Source organism: Lagenorhynchus albirostris, chromosome 9 (genome assembly GCF_949774975.1).
Source record: "Lagenorhynchus albirostris chromosome 9, mLagAlb1.1, whole genome shotgun sequence".
Lineage (NCBI taxonomy): Eukaryota > Metazoa > Chordata > Mammalia > Artiodactyla > Delphinidae > Lagenorhynchus > Lagenorhynchus albirostris.
The window spans coordinates 50,491,493-50,513,215 of record NC_083103.1 but is presented as its reverse complement, the minus strand read 5'-3'; the positions used below and the strand labels follow the sequence as shown (position 1 = coordinate 50,513,215).

The 21,723-nt window shown below is 54.5% G+C and overlaps 1 protein-coding gene and 1 long non-coding RNA gene across 4 annotated transcripts; one reads left to right on the top strand and one right to left on the bottom strand.

Annotated features, from left to right (window-relative positions):
* Positions 1-17,164, bottom strand: ATG16L2 (autophagy related 16 like 2). Of its 3 annotated transcripts, XM_060159938.1 has the most exons (18): positions 17,022-17,164; positions 15,035-15,134; positions 14,389-14,491; positions 10,448-10,521; positions 9,889-10,140; positions 9,703-9,768; positions 9,240-9,353; positions 7,795-7,857; positions 7,079-7,187; positions 6,578-6,683; positions 5,786-5,856; positions 5,451-5,522; positions 5,218-5,338; positions 4,787-4,892; positions 3,968-4,117; positions 3,712-3,759; positions 3,504-3,605; positions 1-3,157 (listed from the first exon to the last, which is right to left on the bottom strand). In XM_060159938.1, exons 1-18 carry the CDS (start codon positions 17,137-17,139, stop codon positions 3,070-3,072), a joined length of 1,863 nt encoding a protein of 620 aa, XP_060015921.1. In that variant the 5' UTR covers positions 17,140-17,164; the 3' UTR covers positions 1-3,069. The 3 variants fall into 3 exon arrangements, with proteins under 3 accessions (XP_060015921.1, XP_060015923.1, XP_060015924.1); XM_060159940.1 differs by lacking the exon at positions 7,795-7,857 and having other exon boundaries at positions 2,595-3,157; XM_060159941.1 differs by lacking the exon at positions 9,703-9,768 and having other exon boundaries at positions 2,595-3,157.
* A 335-nt stretch (positions 17,165-17,499) lies between these two features.
* On the top strand, positions 17,500-19,351 carry LOC132526105 (uncharacterized). Its single transcript, XR_009542455.1, has 3 exons — positions 17,500-17,608; positions 18,111-18,256; positions 18,929-19,351. It is a non-coding gene; the product is annotated as an uncharacterized LOC132526105 (long non-coding RNA).
* The last annotated feature ends 2,372 nt before the right edge of the window (positions 19,352-21,723 follow it).

Genomic DNA, 21,723 nt, shown 5'->3' with positions numbered 1-21,723 from the left:
ATACATCTTTGTTGGAGTATAATTGCTCCACAATACCTGTTAGTTTCTGTTGCACAACAAAGCGAATCAGCCATATGCATACACATGTCCCCATATCAGAGTGGTTTTAAGCACAGGGTTCTATCCCTGCCCCCTCTGCTGCCCGGGACTGCAAAGACTAGAGGTGCAGCCTTCCCAGCTGGCACCCCTCTGAGCTCTTCCCCTGCTTGGCCTTTGCCAACCCTTTTCCCCACACTTGCCTCATTCCCTGTAATGCCCAGCCTGTCTCTGGCCTTCCAGACTTGCTCCTCCAGGAAGCATTCCCTCCATGTAAGTTAAGGTGTGCATGTGCTCCCTGAAGTGAGGCAGGCATGTGCTAGCAGAGCTGCCCCATGAAGAAAGGAAGGCTTAAGGGGAGTAAAGGGGTCAGTCCCAGGAGTTGAGTCATATAATTTCCTGAGCTCCTTTTCTGCATTCTCTAAGCAGTCTGAATTCACTGCAGTCCTGTGAGGTACTTGCCCCAGATGATGTAGCTGGTTTAACAGCCTCCCAGGATTCAAGTTCACCTCCCTCCTGCGGCCCTGCATGTCCCTCAGTTCAAAGGACACTAACCGCCCCCCAGGCTCAGGCCTAGGCACCCAGGGCCAGAATGGAAAAAGAGAAGCAGGGAGGGATTTAGTTTAGACAGAAAGCTAGAATCACCTACCCGATGGAGGCAGTGGGCACACTGCTGGAGCACAGCGGGTAGTGCCCTGCAGCTCTGCCTAACTGGGAGCGCAGATTTGCTGACATTTTGTTTAAAAAAAAAAAAAAAGTATGACAAGAGTCACAATCCTGCTGTGCCAGCTGTGATGATCTCATATCACTCACCCTCTCTGAGCCTCAATTTTCTCATCTGTGAAAGAGACACCTACATCACAAGGTGGTTGGGAGGAACAAGATACTGGATAGAAGGCACAGGGCCTGACGCAGCTCAGTAACGGTGGCTACTGGAAGCTTTGGTCTTTCTGGCCGTGAATCCCAGGAGGCGGGAGAATGGCCTTGGCAGACCTAGGCAGCTGGTGACTCCTGGTGGCCGCTGGGAGCCAGGGCATGAGGGCCAGACCTTCAGCAGTCTTAGATTCAAAAGATCCTGGACTCCTAGAGTCTTTGACTGTTAGACTTGCTGAGTCCTCAAATAAGAGAATTTAGTCACTTATGAACATTCCCTGAGGCTTTCTCTGGCTGAGGCCTGATCCCAGGGAATACTTTGCTCCCATCCTGGCCTCTTCCAAGAGCTTCCTGACTGAGATGGAGGGAGGCAGACACAAACGGGGGTGGGGGTGGGGCACAGAGATGGAGGAGGCTCCTAGCCAGCCTGGCAGGTCAGGAGAGGCTCAGGGATCCTGAAGGACAAATTTGAATTAGGAGTTGGGAGGGAAGAACATTCTGGGCAGAGAGAAAATCACATGCAAGACACATTCAGAGTAGCAACAAAGTGAAGATGCAGCTGAGGCCAGCAGGCCACATCCTGAGGGTAAGGAGTTTCTCTGCAGGCAGTGCAGAACTTCAAAGGGTTGGACGTATGACCACAACACCTTAGAAAGTCACTCTGGCCATGGCAAGGAGGGAACTAGGTGGAGACAGCAGGTCGAGGACAAGGTGGCCTGCAGTGGCAGCAGGAATGGAAAGGAGAGTTAGACGCAACAGCCCCACGCCTTGGTGCCCAAGAAGTGGGGTGTGAGGGGAAGAGACGCTTATGACAGGGATAGATGATGCCTAGGAGGCAGCTGGGTATGTCACCCATAGCTCAGGGGACAGCTGGGCCGAGGGCAGTGAGTGAGCTGGGATCAGCAGAGTGTAGATTTGGGTATTCAGCCAACACCTAAACAGCCTTTGTCACGTGCCAGGAACTTTACAAATACTGATGCATCGAGTCCTTCCAACAGTCTTTGAGGTAGATACTGCTATTTTCCCATTTTACACAGGAGGAAACTATGGCACAAAGACATTAAGTAACTTGCTCAGAATCATTCTGCTACTAAATAGCAGAGCAGAGATTCAAACCCAGACAGTCTAGCTGCAGAGTCCTGGCTCTTAGCTCTCTCCTGCCCATCCTGGAAATAGTCTGCAAAACGCTGGGACTCAGGAGAGACACTGTAAGGTAATAAAGGAGGCTGAGAGTTCTAGAGTAAAGCCTTGAATCTCAACTGCGCGGACCCCCAGAGGTCAGCCCCTATCACTCAGGGACAGAAGTCCCCTTCAACACCTGGTGACTGGCAATGGCCGTCCCACTGACCCTCCTCCACGCCCCAGGTTGGGGAAGGGAATGGGAGTGGCCAGGTTCCACCCTATTGGGTCTGCCATGTACTCCAGATGCTTGTTGTGTGGCTTAAATCTGATGCTGATGTAAGCGAGGCCCAGGCCCAGCCCACGGATGTCCTCCCCGCCACACAAGGGGTCTGCCTCTGGGGCAAGAATGCGGCCCCGGTCTAAAGGCAGGCCTGTTGTACCGAGTACTTGACATCACTCTGGTTTTTCAGGATCCTTTCCACAGGGCCCCTCTCGGCTGTCTCCCCTGCTCCCTCCTCAGAATTCACATGGCCCCTCCTCAGCCTCGGTCTACTCTGGGTGTCTGAAACAGAAGGGCCCAAGGACCAGGACCAGCTTAGACCGAGGATGAAATTTCCACTGCTCCAAAAGCCACTGTCCTTTGCTGCCTCTGGGCCTTTCTTCATGCTGTCAGCACAGAAGGCGGGCCAGCTCTGCCCAGCTCTGTGCGGGGGGGAGGAAAGGGAGCCCAGCCTGGGTCTCCCTGAGCCTCCACCCAAAGGCTTCCCTGTTCCCTGAATGCTGCAAAGAGGCAAGCAGACGCCAGTTTAAATGTAATTTTTTTCCACTTTTGCCAGAGATAAACAATACAGTAATCCCCCCCAACCCACACTTTGTTTTTAAACAAACAGGCCAGGTCCTGCCAGGCCTTCTTACCCACTAAATGCCACCCCCATCCCTGCACCCCTACTGGCCCTGGAGCCTCTGGGGCAGTGGGAAGCTGTCCTCCAGCTTCAGGCTTTGGACTAGAGCTCCAGCTCAGGCAGGGGAGTCGTGGCACTAGTGCCAGAGCACAACCTTCCTGGCTTGGTCCACGCTCACCACGTGGCTCCCAGAGTAGCACCAGGCCACGGCATTGACGGCAGCGCTGAGGAGAGGGAGAGGCAGGCTTCAGGGGGCGTCCACTGCTGGGCTCTGCCCCTCATTACTGGACCTGGGCATTTTGAAGCCCTCTCCGAGCCCATCTCCTCACCTGTAAAATGGGCTCAGAGGGCTGTGGTGAGAGCAGACCCAAGTGCACATGGGAAGACACCTTGTGAACTATGAAGGGCTCAGGTGGGGGGGCAGGGAATGGAAGGTACGGGACAAGGGCTGGGGGTTCCAGGATGCCCAGCATGTCAGGACCTGGAATCAGCTTAGCAGGACTGGGGCAGGGCCGGGGGTGGGGTACTGGGGCTGGGGTGGGCAGGTGGGTGGGCAGTGGCCGTGCTCACCAATGGGGTCCCCGAAGGCTACTCTCCAGTTTCCCAGTGTCTACATCCCAGATGTAAAGAGCTCCATCCCAGGAACCTGCCAGTGCGTAGCTTCTGTCTGGGCTGCAGGGGCCACAGCACAGCCAGAGAGAGGAGATTAGAGGTAAGGACACAGACACAGACAGATGGGACACACTCAGGCATGGGTGCTGTGCTCTCATGGACACACCTGAACACAGCTTTGGTCCAGTCAGAACCGCACCTGAAGCCATCAGCCCTGAGAACAGACAGGGTCGGGTCAGAATGGAGGTGACTCAGCCAGGAACTTACGGAGCTTCCTCTCTCCGGCAAGGGCTTGGCCACCTCACCAGGCCCTGATCCAGAGGGGCCTCCAGGGAGGGCCCCCCGCTGACGGGCCTTTTACAGGGGACAAGGCCCAGCTGCCACAGCCAAAGCCACAGGATCAGTGGGCACAAAGCAGGTACCTGAACACCTGGCGGACGTTGCTGACACGCAGGTCGATGACCTTGAGCGTGTCGTCTCGGGAACAGCTGAGCAGATGCAGCTGGTCGTGGCTGAGGCTCAGGGAGGTGACCCGGCCCTGCACAGGGATGACCTGGGTGCAGCGGGGTCCCCTGAGGAGCAGGGACAAAGGCGAGGATGAGCAGCAGCCACCCTGACGAGGTGCTCCTGACAGACTAACGAAGTCCAGAGGCCCCCCTGGTCTCAGGCCACTAAGGCCAAGGCTGACGACTAACCTCCCCCTGCAGCCAGCCCCTTCCATCAGGAACTTACTAAACCCTTGGGTCACTAAAATAAGTCTTGGGGGTGGGGGCGGGGAAGCAATGCAAGTCTGTCTTTAAATATGTGCAAGAGAGTGCAAAGGGTTTCAAAAGGCAATCTCTGCAGATGAGTAAGAAGCAGCCTGAGGCAGGCCTGGCACTGGCTCTGGCACTGGTTCCAGCACTGGCTTTTATAAACCATTCAAGCCTAATGCTGGGCTCTTAGGCTCAGAAAACAATATAACTTTTGTTCCTTTTGACTAAAAAGTGGTGATTATATGGAAAAATAGAGATTCTCCATCTTGGTTGGCAAGACCCAGGCAGGGTCCCTTGGTTGGACCGAGGGCCAATAAGAAGGAGACAGGTCTCCAAGGGCAGCTGAGCCTTCAAGGGGCCGAGCCCAGCAGAGGCCACCAGAGCCTCGCTTCCCCAAGGTACCCTCAGCAGCTCCATGGCTAGAAAAAGGAAGAGAATACAGGAGCCCCGCCCCCACCTCCACCACCCACAGCCCGCGCCTATCACCTGCTGTCCCAGAACCGGATCTTCTGGTCATTGTGACCACTAATGATGACATGGTCCCCACACACCACATCGTTACAGTAGGAAAGGACATTGATAGTCCTGGAACCTAGGGACCAAGGAGTAGAGCCCCAGCCTCAGAGAAGGGTTATCAGGAGCCAACCCACTGGATGTATGGAGAAGCTGAGGCCCAGAAGCCCCAGAGGTAAGATGTCCTCCCAAAACTATAACCCAGGTCCCCTGTTTCCCAGCCCAAAGCCTGAGGTCACCTAGAAACCAGGGAAAGCATCATCGATGGGGGGACAGAAGAGGGGCCTTGGGAGGTTTCATCCCAAATGCCTGTAAATCTTGAAGCCACTCCCAGAGAGCAGGCTGAGGTCCCCCATAGCCTGGCAGGGTCCTGGCCCTTGGGAAAGGGGAGGGTTGGGCCTCACAGTAGGCTCGGCCGAGGTCCCACTCCTTCACTGTCCGGTCCCGGCTCCCGGTCACCGCCTGATGCATCGTTAGCTTGAATTTGGCAGCCGTCACCTTGTCTGTGTGTCCAGATAGTGTCTCCTGCCACCATCCCAGATATGCATCAAGGGTATGGCCAAGACCCCATAACAAACCCCTCCAGGCCCAAGGCATGACCCCTGACCCCCAGGCTGCCTCCCCAGTCAGGCCTTACCTTGGACTGTGCCTCCCCAACCTTCCAAAGCTGGGCGGCCTTATTGTAAGTAGCTGCCAGTACCTGGGAGCCCTGGGGAGACAAGAGGGGAAAGGATAGGTCCTGAACCTGGGCCTGGCCAGAGGCAACTGCAGGCCAGAGAGCTAGGGTCAGGGCTGCCTCAGAGCTTCCCCCAGCCCAGGTCACCCAGGTAGGCAGGGGAGAATCGAGGCCCAGGGAGGAGGATTGTGTAGGAGCTCTAGGATACCCGTGATGTTCCCTCAGGCCCCAAAGCCCCCACCTGCCCAGTGTGGAAACTGGGGGAGGGACATCCTATGCCCCCCAGGTCCTCTCACCGAGGGGTCAAAGTCCACACTGGTGATGCTGCCGCCAGCTCCTTCAAGGGTCTGGTTGGCCTCCAGGCGCCCTGGGGGGACCAGGAGAAGGGACAAGTGAAGTCACTAATCTCACGAAACAGAGGAGCCTGGACTGTGAGTGGGAAGATGAATCTCTCCTAAATTAGAGGACAGAAGTGCTGGGCCTGTTCTTGGGGGAGCGGCCAGGGTTGGGGGGTGGGGGGTGGGGTCTAGCTGGAGGCTGCACCTTCCTGAACTGCCAGCAGAGGGCCCCGGGGGGCTGCAGGTCATCTCGCGGATGTCTGGAAAAGACCAGAGAGAAGGGACTGTCCCTAGGTCACACGGCAAGCCAGAGCCAGGCCAGCTGGAGACTCACCTCCTCCAGGAAGCCTCTGGGAGCCAGCTCTCGCTCCCCAGTACACCCCCCGCTACAGAACACAGAGTAGATAGCTAACATCTGCCCCACGACTGAGTTCTGAGGGCTCAGTGGCACTAGAAGAGGTGGCCTGGTGGGGGGGCCCAAGGGACCTGCTCCTCAAGGGCCTGTCCCTGTAGAACCTCGTGACATGGTGCCTCCACCACCCCAACAGGGACCATCTGAGCTCAGCCCTCCCCACCCCGCAGGCCTCGACTTCAGGAAGTGGGAGGCTCTGCCCTTCTTAGGAGCAGTGAGCCCAGAACTCTTGCTGCTGCCCACAAGAATGTCCCAGGTGAGGAAACGCAAAGACTCAAGACCCTTCCCACCAAGGAGCAAGCTGAAGGTGAGGCTGGCCTGTGGGCAGGGACCCTCACCTCCCACGACATTCCAGAGGAGGATGAGGCGGTCAGCCCCTCCAGTGGCCAGGAGGCTGCTACTGGGGCCAAAACGAACAGCATTGACCTCGGAGAGGTGGGCATCCTGTGGAGAAAAGGGGAGGTCAGTGCCCCTGGTCCTCGCCACACACACCTCTTTGCTCACGCTCACAGCTCTCTGTCACGCATTCTTGCACACATCAGGTCTCTGTTCGAACACTGAGTTTCAAACTCAGCCCCACCAGGGCTCATCACCTCTGACTGGACCCCTGCAGCAGCCTCCCGCCATGTTCCCAATACTCCACTACCTGGCCTCCTGGTCTCCCGGCCTCCTGTCTCTCCCTCATTATAAAATGCCGAAGGGCTCCCACCACAAGCTGTGGGAGGAAAACTCCTGCTCCCAGTGAGGGGCCCATCCTTGCTTCCCCAGCCTCCTTGGACCACTCCTGGGACCTGCACTCCCATATCGTACCCCATGCACTTGGCCCAGCTCCTCCTTACCAGCACATCCTGAGCTCGGGTAGGAAGTCGGGCGGCCACGCACACAGGGATGCTCTGGTATCGCTGCTCAGGGGCTCCCCCAACTGAGTGGCCTCTCCTCTTCTTGAAACTGCAGGAGGGGGTCAGGAGGGCATTCAGCAAGGCCTCTGACACGGGAGCCTCGAGCTCTCCTGAAGCAGCAACAACAGGAAGCAGACACGGAAGGCAGCAGAACATGGCCAGGAGGTGCAGCAGGCACGGTCCCCACCAGCCTCTGACCCGGGAGTCAATGTGGAGACAGTAGGGGCACCAAGACAGGCGCAGAGGCAGGGCAGGGTTGTTGGTGGATGCAGAGAAACCTCGGAGCAGGGTTTCAGTCCTGGCCTGGCCACTGCTTGGCACTGTGACCCTGAACAAATCCCTGACATTTCTGAACCTCCATTTCCCAAATGAGTAGTAGCTCCTTTCTGGCCTCAGGCTGGAGCTTTTGGTCCCCTGTGACGACCCAGGATGAGGGCCAGAGCCTGGAAGATAGCCAGGCAGGGGCTGGGAATGAGGCCATGCACCCAGCTCCTGCCTCTGGGACTCAGCAGAGACTCACACACAGAGTGCTGGGCAACGTACGGAAGGACACACTGAGACACATACACAGCCCAAGCCTGGGCTCCAGGAGCCTGACACACGCATCCAAGGGGCCCAGCACCTTCACACACATGTCGGTGCACACACACACTTACTCCAGAAGCCCCTTCACCACATCCACACAGCGGGACAACGTCAGGGAGGTGGCGGAGGCAGACCTGGGGCAGAATCGAGAGAGATGTGCTAAGGGACTGGCCGGTGGCTGTGCAGACAGCAGTCATTCATCCCTACACTCTTGAGCCTGGACAAGAACTTTGCTCCTCCAAGGCCAGGAGAGCACGATGACCCAGAGTCGTCCCAGGAAGATGGAGGAAGGGAGGGATTTGGAATGAAGTCTCCCAGTTTCACCATGATGGTTAAGACCTGCCTCATCACCCAAGTGCCCCCCAACAAAATTTCATGGGAGGCTGAGCTGGGGCCTATGGAAGGGGGTGAAGGTGCCCCCAGGCTGAGAAAGCACAAGGCTGGGAGCAGGGGGCTGGGAAACCTAGATCCCAAAAATACCCAGGAGATCATGTGTCCTGAGATGACCTGGCCCACCAGGGCTAAGGCTTTGGGGACTGCATCTCATGCCCCTCCCCAGGGTTCCTTCACTACCCTGAGGCCTGGACACCAGCGACCTGCAAGAGAGGGCTCCAGGGGCTTCCCTGGTGGTGCAGTGGTTAAGAATCCGCCTGCCAATGCAGGGGACACGGGTTCAAGCCCTGGTCTGGGAAGATCCCACATGCCGCAGAGCAACTAAGCCCATGTGCCACAACTACCGAGCCTGCGCTCTAGAGCTCGTGAGCCACAACTACTGAGCCTGCGTGCCACAACTACTGAAGCCCGCGCGCCTGGAGCCTGTGCTCCGCAACAAGAGAAGCCACCGCAATGAGAAGCCCACGCACCACAACGAAGAGTAGCCCCCACTCGCCGCAACTAGAGAAAACCCGCGCACAGCAACGAAGACCCAATGCAGCCAAAAATAAATATTTTAAAATTTTTTAAAAATTAAAAAAAATGAAAGGACTGGAGGAGAACTTACAGGCTGGGGAATGCGGGGAGGGCAGTCTCAATGCCAGGCAAATCAAGACAGACGGGGCAGACTGGGGGTGCGGGGCATCCAAGGACTGAAGCCTCAATCAGGTCCCACCCATATGAGCTCCCATCTACACATACTTCACAGGCATTCAGGTATGCTTACCTAAGCTTGTACACACATATGCTCTGATGTCCCTGTGTATGCACACACATGCCTGTGACAGCTGAACCCTGGACCTTGCCAACAGGTTCCCTCCTGGTCACACCCTTTCACCAGCCTGACATCCCACCCCCAGAGCTCTGGTCCTGGGAAGGAGAAAAAGGGGGTGAGGACAGAGGTTGGGGTCCCAGAGGTGGCACTGACCCTAAGTGGCTCCAGGCACTGGAGGTCAGATCTGTCCTGGGGTCCAAGTGTACCCCAGTCTCTTCTCAAGACCCCTCTCAACCCAAGAGCTGGCCCAAGGTCCTAGAGGAAGACTCTGGGATGGGACCCAGCTCAGAGCTGTGGGACAGTGCTCACCTGAAGGGCCTCTTCCATTTCTCACCAGCCTCACTCTCCAGGAACGCTGGCTCAGCTGCCAGAGCCAGAGTGTCTGCTTCCTCTCTGATCCCATCGCCTAATGTGTCTGGGCTCCTGGGGGAGAGAATTAAGCTCAGAATGGCTAAGGGACCAGGCCAGCCCCTCCGCGCCACAGTGAGGATGTGCAGACCCAGAGATGAGGGTGTCCCTGTGGACGCATGTGTGGCGGGCACAGGTGCTGGCTCCTACGACCACACGTGTCTGCACGTGTCCTGGGCTCGTTCTGCCTGGGGGCCTCGGCACCGCGGCTGTGCACACTTGCAGTAAGGTGCACCGGCGGCCGTAGGCAGGTGGGGGCGGGGTAGAACTGTAGCGGCCCCGGGGCAGGGCACTGCAGAGGCCACGGGGCAGAGCCCGCGGCAGAGCCTCGGCAGGCAGGTCTCAGGCGCATCCTCATTCTTACTCGCTTATGCTCACTGTCCGCTTGGCTGCCTTCTTCAGCTCCTGGGACACCCGCGCCTGCTTGGCCCTGGGATAGAAAAACCTCCTGAGAGTCGGGTCGCTCCCGTGCCCAGAAGGCGGGGTCGGCCCCGCCCCGGCAGGCCACGCCGCCGCTCACGTCCCCGAAGGGCGGGCCCAGCGCTCTCACCTCTCGCGGCGCTCGTTGCGCAGGTTGCGCTCGGCTGCGGCGCGCGCCTTGCGCCGCACCAGCCGATCCAGCAGGTCGCGTGCCTCCTCCTCGAGCCTGCGCAGAGCCGCCTCCTGGTGCCCGACGTGCACGCGCAGCGCCTCATAGGCCGCCCGCTGTGCCGCGTTCAGCGCGCGCCGCGCATCCACCTGTCCCTCCTCCTTCTCCCGCGCCTCCTGCAGCTGCGCCACGCGGGCCTCCAGAGCTGCCAACCTGGAGAACGCGGAGAACCTCCATCACCGCCCTGGGGAACCAGTCTTGGAGCTGGGACAAACTTGCCCCTGGCCACGCGGCCAGCCGGCCGGCTAAGCCACGTCTCCGACCAAGCCTTCGCAGTCCTGCAGTTCCTGGCCTCTGCGACCAGCCACAGGCCTGGGGGGCGTTTGAGGATGTGGGGAAAGCTGTCAGGCCCTTCCGGAGACCCGCGGGGTGACCCTGTCCCCTCCCCCTGGCAGTGATGACCCCAAGCCTCCCCAAGGTGCGCGGGGGGGGGACCCCTCTCGCACCGCCCGCGCCTCACCTGCTTTGCCGCTCACCCAGCTGTGACTCCAGGGTGCCCAGGGCTGCGCTCTTCTCCACCACCTGGTAGGCCATCTGCAGCGGCGGAGGGGCCGGACAGGTAGGCATGGGTGCCTCTGGGCAGGGCCTGCAGCCCCTCTCTGGCCGAGAGGCTAGTAGGACGGGGTCTGCCTCTCCTCTCACCCGCCCCCTAGCTCAAGAGAAAGCTGAGGCGCAGACAGGCGTTGCACCAAGCACAGGAATGCGCTGCTGTTTCAGGGATCAACGGAAGGGCCTTAGGCTCTGAAGCCTAACACCCGAGTTTCAATTCTGGCAGTGCCACTTATATTCTCTGTGACCCGGGGTAGTCATTTAACCGCTCTAAACCAGCTCTGTTTCTTTACCTGTCCAGTGGGAATGGTTGTGCTTACCTCACTGGGTAACACGGAATTACTATAAGGAACAGTATCTCAAATAATGATGATTGGTTCTATAGCACTTAAGTGTGCTAGGTCTTATTCCGAGCACTCTACAGTATTAACTCTTTTAATCCAGTAGGAACTGCCATTCTCCCCCATTTTACACATGAGGACATTGACACAGAGAGGTTCAGTGTCTTGCCCAAAGTCACACAGCAGAACTGAGATCTGAACCCAGGCCACCTAACATGCTCCAAGTAAAGCGCTGGGGTATAGGAAGGGTTCAAGGGATGTGTGTTCTTTTCCCCACCTCTCCAAGCCCTGGCCTACCCAAGCATAGATCCCAGAGAGCAAGAAGGAGCTCTGAGCAGAGGCACACAGGCTAACAGGAATGGACTGTGGGAGCGCCAGGCCCAGACTGAATACCAGAGCTGCCCCCAGCCCCAGAGTGGGGGTGAGCGTCATCTCATCTGTCCCCCGCCCCACTGAACAGTCCTTCATCCGAGAGCCAAGAGCTGGGGAAACCACAGAACTGAGGGGTCAGTGGGAGAGGCAGATGCTAAGCAAAGCAGTTCCCACCACTGTGGCAAGAGGAATATGAAATAACCAAGGCTGGGGGCTCTTGCTGCTGACCTGTCCCTGTGTTCTTTCTCACATGGGCCTGGCAAGAGATGGGCTGAGGAGCAAGGTTGGTGTCCACCTGCACTGACTCCTGGTGTGAGTGGGCCGGGGTTGGCCCAGTTTATAACATTTATAATTCCTTCCACCATTAAACAATCTGATCATCACTTCTACTTCCTCACCTGTCATATACTTTCACTGATGTTTTGGCATTCAGTAGTTTTTTGATGCTTTTCAAAATCCAAATAATAGAGATGGAAAACAGATTAGTGGTTAGGAGTTAGGGATGATTGGAGGAGAGGGGCGAGTTGTGACTAAAACAGGGTAGCAAGAGGGAGATCTTTGTGGTGATGAAATAGTGCTGTATCCTGATGGGCATGCAAATCTGCACAGGTGACAAAATGACAAAGAACTATATACACTTCATACCAATATCAATTTCCTGGTTGTGTGTACTATAGTTACATAAGATATAACCAATGGGGGATATTGGGTAAAGGGTGCACAGGACCTCTCTGTACGGTCTTTGCAACTTCCTGTGGATCTATAATTATTTAAATAAAAAGTTAAAACAACAATAATACATGCTTGTTGTGATATGTGAAACAGTACTAAGAATTAAAGAAAAAGCCCCTCCCCATCCCTTGGCATATCCAATGGGAACTGAGTGGTTTGTCTCTAAGGACATGATGAGGAGGGAATGCTGAGGGCGAGGGGTGCGTGGAAGCACCCCAGACAAAGGGAACCATGAGCTCAGGGACAAGAGAGTGGCAGGAAATGCAACACTGAGGCCGGAGGACTCAACTTGGGAGCCAGGCTAAGGAGCTTTGGAAAATATGTACCAAACTGATCATGGGGAGAGGTGGTGAAAGGGGCTTCCACTTTTTTACTCTATGGGCTTCTGTTCTCTTGAAATGTTCACAACAAGCATGTATTTGTATATTACTTGTCTTTCTTTTAATGGAGATCATTTTTATTTTATTTATTTATTTATTTATTTATTTATTGCGGTACGCGGGCCTCTCACTGTTGTGGCCTCTCCCGTTGCGGAGCACAGGCTCCGGACGCGCAGGCTCAGCGGCCATGGCTCACGGGCCCAGCCGCTCCGCGGCATGTGGGATCTTCCCGGACCGGGGCACGAACCCATATCCCCTGCATCGGCAGGCGGACTCTCAACCACTGCGCCACCAGGGAAGCCCTGGAGATCATTTTTATTATTAAAATATATCACTCTGGGCTTCTGGGCTTCCCTGGTGGCGCAGTGGACGCAGGGGATACGGGTTCGTGCCCCGGTCCGGGAAGATCCCACATGCCGCGGAGCGGCTGGGCCCGTGAGCCATGGCCGCTGAGCCTGCGCGTCCGGAGCCTGTGCTCTGCAACGGGAGAGGCCACAACAGTGAGAGGCCCGCGTACAGCAAAAAAAAAAAAAAAAAAAAAAAATCACTCTGAGTACAGAATGGAGAATGGATGGGGGTGCCAAAAGAGGAGTGGTCCACCAAGGAATGAGAGTAACTTGGACCAGGCAGACAGGGCACAAAAAATGGAAGTTGATGGATTTGGAGGCAGGATCCTTGAGCTGGTGACTAGCTCAGGATGGAGGACTGCTAGGGGTTAGAGGTGTCCCTGGGTTTCCAGCCTGGTGACTACCAGTGGAGGGGGGGATGATCTATCTCATTTATCACCTAGTCTACAAATATTCATTAGCATGGACTGTGGAGACAGGCCCCAGGGATACAATGGAGGCAAACCAAAGGCATCCCAGTTCTCGGGGTTCTCACAGCCCAGAAGGGGGCTCAGATTTTGAGAATCACCTCTCAAATGTAGAGTTGCAACTACAACAGGGGCTCTCAGGGAGAGGCTACCACTAGGTTCATAGCCCCAAATACACATTAGTTGAGCAAGGGACTTGGCATGTGGTAACTAGGTAGGTGCTTACTGGCCCCTCAGCCTCCTCCAGTGGACTGGAAGCTCCATGGGGTCAGGTCCTGTTTACTGCTGCATTGCCTATGCCTTGGATATAGTGACTGTCAATAAATATTTGTTGAAAGAATGAATGGAGATCACAGAAAGGGGATTTGTGCGGGAGAGAGTTCAAATCCTGGCTCCAGCTCTCTAAGCTTTCGTTTCCTCTGAAATATAAAGTTGCGAAGGATTAGCTGAAGTTAACGCTTAGCCCAGCGTTCTCAACGTGGTGTTGGCCATATAATCACAGGGGCGATGGTTAGTCTGATTTTAGGCGTGAAGTCCAAAAAGCAGCTGAGCAAGAGAGTCTGGAGCTCATAAGAGAAGGCTGAGCTAGAGATGGGTCTGGGAGTTAGCAAACAGAAAGTCCTTGGGAGTCAGTTAACCCACCCAAGCTCCAAAGAACACCCACATCTGAAGGGAGGGGGTTAAAAAGGAGGGAAAGTAGCCAGAGAAGGAAGTTCAGAAGCAACAGCTACATAAGTGAGAGGAAAACCAGGAGAGTGTGGTGAACCAGAAGCCAAGAGACACCATGGGGCAGGGGCGGGGGGAAGCAGTGGCAGGTGGAGCTAGCACACCCTGCCATGGAGATGGACCACCTTACTTTTGGTCTGCAAATGTGTATTGAGTGTCAGCTGGTACTGGGCCCTGAGGTTTGCAGGGCAAGTGGTGAGCAGAGCAGGCTGGACCATCCAGAAGGGGGAACAGAGGCTGCCTGTTTCCTGCATCCCTCACACACCCCTCCCTGAGCTCTCACTGCACTTCCTCCCGCTGCTGTTGGAGCCCACTTCATCCTGGGCTGCCAGGGCCAAGCTAGAGAGCACTCTGACCCCTGTCTGGCTTAAGGCACTGGACTTTGGAATCTCCCTCACTTGCTGACTCCCTTGGATGACATGTCCCAGCCCCAGAGTCCTGGATCCTGAGCCCACCCCATTCTCTCTCAGCCCCCTGCCCAGCCTACCTCTCCACACAGCAGCCGGAGCCCCTCCTCTTCCTCTTGCCACTTCACCCTCAGAGCTGCTGGTGATGGGACTCCGTCTGAGTCAGGCCCTGACTCCTCCTCCCTGTCAACCAATCAGAGAGCGGTGTTCATTGTCCCTCCATTCAGCCAGAGGATACACACGAACAGTCTGAAACCAGAGCCGTGAACTTTTTCCTGAGGAAGGTGGGAGCCAGAAAGTCAGTAGAGGAAAGAGCAAGTCTCCAGAAACTAGAGCTGCCCGGGAACGTCTGCTCTTGGATTCCCCCAGGCCTGGAGTTCCCAGGCCAGGACCCCCCCTCAAGAAGCACCTCCCAACTCTGAGCCCCAACCCATTCCTGGTTCTCATCTTCGCTCCCTCTTTGGAATAGGTGGCATTGTGCCCTTTCTGTAGGCATCAGGTGGCAAACAGAAAAAGACAGAGGTGTGTGGGTGTGGGAGGACAAATGCAGAGACACGGACATTCTGAGCAGCTGGCCGGGGGGAAGGCTGGAGAGCCTGCCTCCCCCTCCCCTGGGCAGCAGCCAAGGGCCAATGAGGTGCCTGGGAGAGAATGAACCCCACATAGCCACTGGGGGCAGGGCCCAGGCACAGGAAGGCCATTGTGACCACAAATACAAACACTCACCAGCCGCCCTGGTGGAGAGCCCGAGTGACATCGGTGGGCTCTGGCTGCAGCTTCTCTGAGAACTGGGCCAGCAGCTCTGCTTTCTCTAGGAGACGGTTATCTGTGGGTGCAAAAAGGTGAGCCTGGAGCACAGACAGACTTTCCAGGAGACTCTAGGCATACAAGTTACCTCTCTGGCTGGGAGGGCTGCAGGAGCCGAGGGATGCAGAATGGGGAGCTACTGGCAGGCTGGGCTCTGCCCTTGCCTGAGGGGTGTCTGTGCAGCTCCATCAGGACCTCCAGCCCTTGCACACCCTCTAAGAGCATAGCCCCCAGGCCCTCCCAGGAGAAGACTTGCTCTCCCAGGGACACAGAAGGACGACCACTGCAGGGGAAGGAGATGGCTGGGTACTGCCTGCTGAGGTTCTCAAGGGAAGGAAGGGGCCAGGGGTTGATACCCAGGGCGGGGCCTGTCCCCAAAGAGCAATGAAACAAACTGAGCTCCACTAGCCTGTGGTCTTTGGCAAGATACTTCCCTTCCAGGGGCTCTTTCTGGGCTAAAAAACAACCCTGACTTCCCCAGTGTTGGTGTAAGGCTTCCCCAAGGCCAGAACAGAAAGTCCTTGAGTTTGGTAGTTTCTGCTACAGACCCTGGAATACAGCCTCTCCACCCCCACCATGGTCACTTCCTCTTTTCTCACCAGGTCCAGGTAGGGTAGACATGGTAAGCCTAGGCCTAACTCCTCAGCTCCTTTCCCTATTCCTGTCCGCTACCAGTCACCTAGGTCACCTAGGTCGGTCACCTAGGTTGCTGGCCTTGTTCTCACACAAAACCCCACCCCAACCCTCAGGGAATTGCTCTGCCCCACCCTCACCCCCAGCAAATCTAAAGAAGATGCCATTTTGTCCAGTTTATGAGTGAGAAATAGGAGGCTTAGGGGTATGACCTGCCGAAGACCACAGAGAAGACTGGACTTCCAGTGTCTCTGAGTTCAGCCCTCCAGGATCACTCCAGTCCCACAGATTTGCAGCTCCCAGGGGATGGGGGTGACTCCCTCAAATTGGACTGTTCCATTGTCCATCAGAGCAGTGGAGAAGTGAGGCTGCCTAGAGGCAGGGGGCTGGCCTCATATACCTGAACGGAGAGGACCTGCAGCCCAGAAGGCTGCAAAGAAATCTCCCAGGACAAGAGCAACAAATTCAGTTGTGGGGCTGGGGGGAGATGGTTAAGCAGCAGCCAAGATTAGGACCAGTGACGGAGCTGGAGGGACTGTGATTAGACTTTTAACCCCCAAACATACAATCTCAGATGACCAGAGGTGCTACACACAGGTGCACACCTGTTCATCCTGGCTTGAACTGCCATACCCCTTCCTGACCAGCTCCGCAGAAACACTATGAGAATCTGACTTCCCCAGGCTCAGCCACCTCCCTCCGCAGCCTGAATCCCCCTGCTTCTCCCTCAGGCTGGGGTTGGTTGGGCACAGAGATGTTCCAAAAACCTGAGCCAGGATCACCTATCAGTGGCAGAGCCTCAGATTCTGAACTGCCTCCCTAGAGATTCAGAGTTTAAAAGTAGCTGCTCTGGACAGCCCCGAGATCTTTCACTGTGCTTATGAGGACCAAATGGACTGACCAGGCTCTACCCCGGGTACGGCCCAAGAAGGGTAAGTCTAAAAGACCCTAAAAATCCAACATTCGCTTATGAAGCCGTGCACAGGAAGCCCAGCCGGTGGAAGGCAGAGCCAGGCCCAGAGGGGCGAGCAATAGCGGGGGCACTAGGAGGGAGCTCCGTCCCGGAGGGGGCTCTGAGCAGAGCCTGGACGGGAAAGGGCAGGAACGCTGGCTAGTCGGAGATAGCGCGTAAGAGACAGCGAGTCCAGCAAGCCCCAGGCTTCGGAGGCGAAAAGGCGTCGGGGCACTTCGGTCACAGACGGAGGGGCCAGACAAATGCTTCCCCGCGCCGGAGCCCTATCCCCTCGACGGCCCCGGGACGCACTGCACTCACAGGCCGGCACCAGCTCCAGGAAGAGGGCCTTTTGCGTTCGGTCTCGCTGTCGAAGCTGCCGCATGATGTGGCGTTTCCAGCGGGCGGCGGGGACTCCGGGGTCGCTGGGCCCCGCCATGGCCGCCCTCTCCCCCTTGCACCGCGCGCTCCCCCCGCCCAAGGAGGCGCGGCCGGGCAGGGGCGGGGCTCCAAGGGGACTCCGTGACGTCAGGGGGCGGGCAGCGGCGGGGAATCCCCGGATTGTACTAAGAGTGGTCTTGGGGGGGAGAACGGAACGAAAATGTGGGGGGGAACCGCCCCAGGCTCTAGACCACCCGGATCCCACAAAAACTCTCACATGAGTGGGGTCTCCTATCGCTGTCGGGGCAGAGAGCGAGGAGCGAGGTCGGAGCCTCCGGGGCGGCTTCCCCCTCGCCTGTTGGCGCGCTCCGCAGGCGGGGCCTCCGGAGCCTGTGTTCCTTAACCCCACCGCGCCCCGACTGAAGTCAACAGTAACAGACACTCTGGACCAGGCGGCTCTCTAAACCGGGCACCTGGAGACCCCCCCCACACACACCCGGACCCTGCCCTCGAGGCCTTCAAGATCGGTGAGGGGAGGCGACACAGACACAAGGCAGACAATGTATGACAGCGAGATAAGAAAGCACGGAAGAGGAAGGGACTGAAGGGAGGAGGCCCTGCTTTGCGGAGGTGATGGCACTGAGTTGGGTCGTAAGGGAGGCAATAGGCGTTGGCCAGGAGGAGAGAGAAACGGATTCCAGGCAGCTGGAAAAACAAATGCAGAGGTTTGAGGGCATAAAAACTTCCAGCAGATTCGAGCCTGGAAGGACGGGAGGCAGAACTGCCCTTGTGGGGAGCAAGGTTTTAGGGTCCAGTTCGTCGCAGAAAATTTAGGACCTTGAGAGTGAAGGAGTGCAGCTGATTTCATCCAGCAAACCCCTGGCCTAGAGGGGAGAAAAGGCTTGCCTGAGATTGCACAGGAGTGGATGGCTGAGCTGGCCTGCAACCCAGTATCAGCAACCCTGACTCAGGGCTCAACCGATCACTCTATTTGGGCGGCCTCTGGAAGAGCAGCAGCATCTCTTACAGGTACACTTGACAGTGAATCGTGGGTTTGCAGGGAACTGTGACAAAACTGCCTCCAGCAAGACCCCTGTGCAGAGCTCTGCAGACAGGATGGTGTGAAGAATGAAAGGAGAGATTCGCTGGAGCCATACAAGCCATGGAGGTGACAGGTTTGTTGAAATGCAGATGGGGATGGGTCACAGGTCTTGGAAAGCTGTAAATGCCAGTGACACCGCAGGAGAGTGTACCCTGCTCTGCTCTGAAACCACAATGAGTTGAGCTCAGTACCCCCTGTGCCACTGTCTTTGACCCTCATTTCCTTTGCACATGCTATGTCTGCTGTTTGGAACATCTTTCCCTCTAGTGGGCCTGGCTCCTATTCATAGGTCACCTCCTCCAGAAAAACTTTGTTGCACCTGCACTGAGTTAAGCCTTCTCTGACCTCAGCCCCAGCCCAAGCCTAGCCTGTCTATTGAAGGAGTGGGTGGTGGGTGTTAACATTAACTAGAAGGTGTGCCCAGGAGAAGGGCATGGTACCCACTGGAGGCTCAGGGCCAGTTGACAACAGTGATAAATTCCCTTTAGGACTGACTGACTTGCAGGTGCCTGGGGACACCATCATAGGAGCTTAGGTTGTGCACATTGAAGGGTATGTTATTGCTGTGAGGCACAGAGGCGTTATTTCTCTCAGTTGGAGAGTCATATTGGGGTGAGGGTTTCCTAACCCTTTTCTGACTCACAAAACACTCCTAGGAAATTTAAAATAATTTTGTCATTTTTCGATAGTATATGATAAAGAAGTATTTGATTTTGGCTAAAAATATTTATTTTTTTTTCTTTAGAATATGAAAAGTTGGGACTTCCCTGGTAGCGCAGTGGTTAGGAATCCGCCTGCCAATGCAGGGGACACAGGTTTGAGCCCTGGTCCGGGAAGATCCCATGTGCCGTGGAGCAACTAAACCCATGCGCCGCGGAGCAACTAAGCCCATGTGCCATGGAGCAACTAAGCCCATGCGCCACAACAACTGAGCCTGCGCTCTGGAGCCCGCGAGCCACAACTACTGAAGCCCGCGTGCCTAGAGCCCATGCTCTGCAGCAAGACAAGCCACCTCAATGAGAAGCCCGCACACTGCAATGAAGACCCAATGCAACCAAAAATAAAATTAAAATATATATATATATACACACACACACACACACACATAAACAGCTCTCATTACTCAGTACTTAGAAGTTTTGAATTCAAAATTGTAACCATTTTTAACTGAAAAATAAATCACATGCCCGTAGCCAAAAATTCAAATAGTATAAGAGTGAGCCTCTTCACACCTTCATATTGGTTAGCATAGGACAGGCTATTCAGTGGTCTTTTGGTTATCTATTACTTAATACAACTATTTCTTAATAGCTCTCATGATTCTGAGTGTTGCCTGAGCTCAGATGATTCTTGCTTTGAGTCTCTTACATGGTCGTAGTCACAACTAGGACTGGAATCATATGAAGACTCAGCCGGGTTGGTCGCTAATAATGGCTCACTTATTTAGCCAGCAGGAGATGCTGGCTGTTGGCTGGAAGGTGGATTCGAGCTGAAAACCTGAAAACGAAAGCCCTACATGTGGCCCCACCACATAACTTAGGTTTCTTAGAGCACAGTGGCTAGATTCTGAGAGGATGCATCCCAAAACAAGCATTCCAACAGACAGCAAGAAAGCTACTGGTCTTTTAAGCCTTGACCCCAGAAGCTTACACAGCATCACTTTCTCTGCATTCTACTGGCCGAAGCAGTCCCAGTCCAGGCCAGATTCAAGGACAGAGACCCCAGCTTTCAGTGAAAGGAGCGTCAAAGAATTTCTGGCCATCTTTAATCCACTATATGTGGTACCAAATAAACCTTCAAATCTCAGTGGCTTAAAACACAAAAATGTATGTCTCCCTCACATTCCAGTGTGGGGTAGACCATGTGGTGTACTATTCTCCTTCAACAGTGACTCAGATCCAAGCTGCTTCCTCCCAGCATCTCCATCATCTCAGAGTTCTTTGATCCCAACTGTTCGGATGGGAGAGAGGTTAGGGGTGGGGGGTGGGGGAGAACATTCACACTGATACTTAATTGCCTTGGACCTGAAGTGACACATTCTTCTGCCCACCTCCTCGTTGGTGAGATCACATCTACTAGGAAGGCTGGAAAATGTAGTCTCCCCTGTTCCCTGGAAGAGAAAAATCGGTGTGAACGCATCATTATTGCTGATACACACCAATGTCCCAGTCTCCTTCTCTAGAAGTATCACCATGAACAATTTAGTGTGTATCCTTTCAGAAATATTTATATATATACGAGACTATAAACACACATGTAGCATTTACACGCTGTTCCACATTTGCTTCTTTATGTAACTATATTTTCAATGTCTTGCAGAACTTTCCATATCAGACTACATAGATCTACATCATTCCTTTTTTTTTTTTTTTAGTTTCACATCATCTTTATTATTGCTTAAAAAAAATTAAACAATGACTATCAAAATCTTTTTTTACTTTCAGGAAATTTGAGGATTTTTTTTTAATTTTAGAATTTTATTTTTTTATACAGCAGGTTCTTATTATATATTTTATACATATTAGTATATATATGTCAATCCCAATCTCCCAATTCATCACACCACCACCACCCCGCCATGGCTTTCCCCCCTTGGTGTCCATACATTTGTTCTCTACATCTGTGCCTCTGTTTCTGCCCTGCAAACCGGTTCATCTGTACCATTTTTCTAGGTTCCACATATATGCGTTAATATACAATATTTGTTTTTCTCTTTCTGACTTACTTCACTCTGTATGACAGTCTCTAGATCCAACCACGTCTCTACAAATGACCCAATTTCATTCCTTTTTATGGCTGAGTAATATTCCATTGTATATGTGTACCACATCTTCTTTATCCATTCATCTGTCGATAGGCATTTAGATTGCTTCCATGTCCTGGCTATGTAAATAGTACTGCAATGAACATTGGGGTGCATGTGTCTTTTTGAATTATGGTTTTCTCTGGGTATATGCCCAGTAGTGGGATTGCTAGGTCATATGGTAATTCTAGTTTTAGTTTTTTGTTTGTTTTGTTTTGTTTTGTTTTTGCGATACGCAGGCCTCTCACTGTTGTGGCCTCTCCCGTTGCAGAGCACAGGCTCCAGACGCACAGGCTCAGTGGCCATGGCTCATGGGCATAGCCACTCCATGGCACGTGGGATCTTCCCAGACTGGGGCACGAACCCGTGTCCCCTGCATCAGCAGGTGGACTCTCAACCACTGCGCCACCAGGGAAGCCCTGAATGGCTATAATTTTAAAAAAATTGTTTTAATAGAAAATAATATGCATTGGCAAGGATGTTAAGAAATTGGATGGATTGGGAGATATGGATGGACATATATACACTATTGATACTATGTATAAAACAGATAACTAATGAGAACCTACTGTATAGCACAGGAAACGCTACTCAGTGCTCTGTGGTGACCTAAACGAGAAGGAAATCCAAAAAAAGGGATATATGTATACATATAGCTGATTCACTTTGCTGTACAGTAGAAATTAACACAGCATTGTAAAGCAACTGTACCCAATAAAGTTAATTTAAAAAAAAAA

Excerpts from the sequence above, each read along its gene's own strand:
- ATG16L2 (XM_060159938.1), bottom strand. The coding sequence starts at position 17,139 with ATGGCGGGGCCCAGCGACCCCGGAGTCCCCGCCGCCCGCTGGAAACGC. Across the intron at positions 9,769-9,888 it reads CGCAACGAGCGCCGCGAGAG|GGCCAAGCAGGCGCGGGTGT; the intron begins GTGAGAGCGCTG and ends TTTCTATCCCAG. Across the intron at positions 5,523-5,785 it reads GTGTGGACTTTGACCCCTCG|GGCTCCCAGGTACTGGCAGC; the intron begins GTGAGAGGACCT and ends TTGTCTCCCCAG.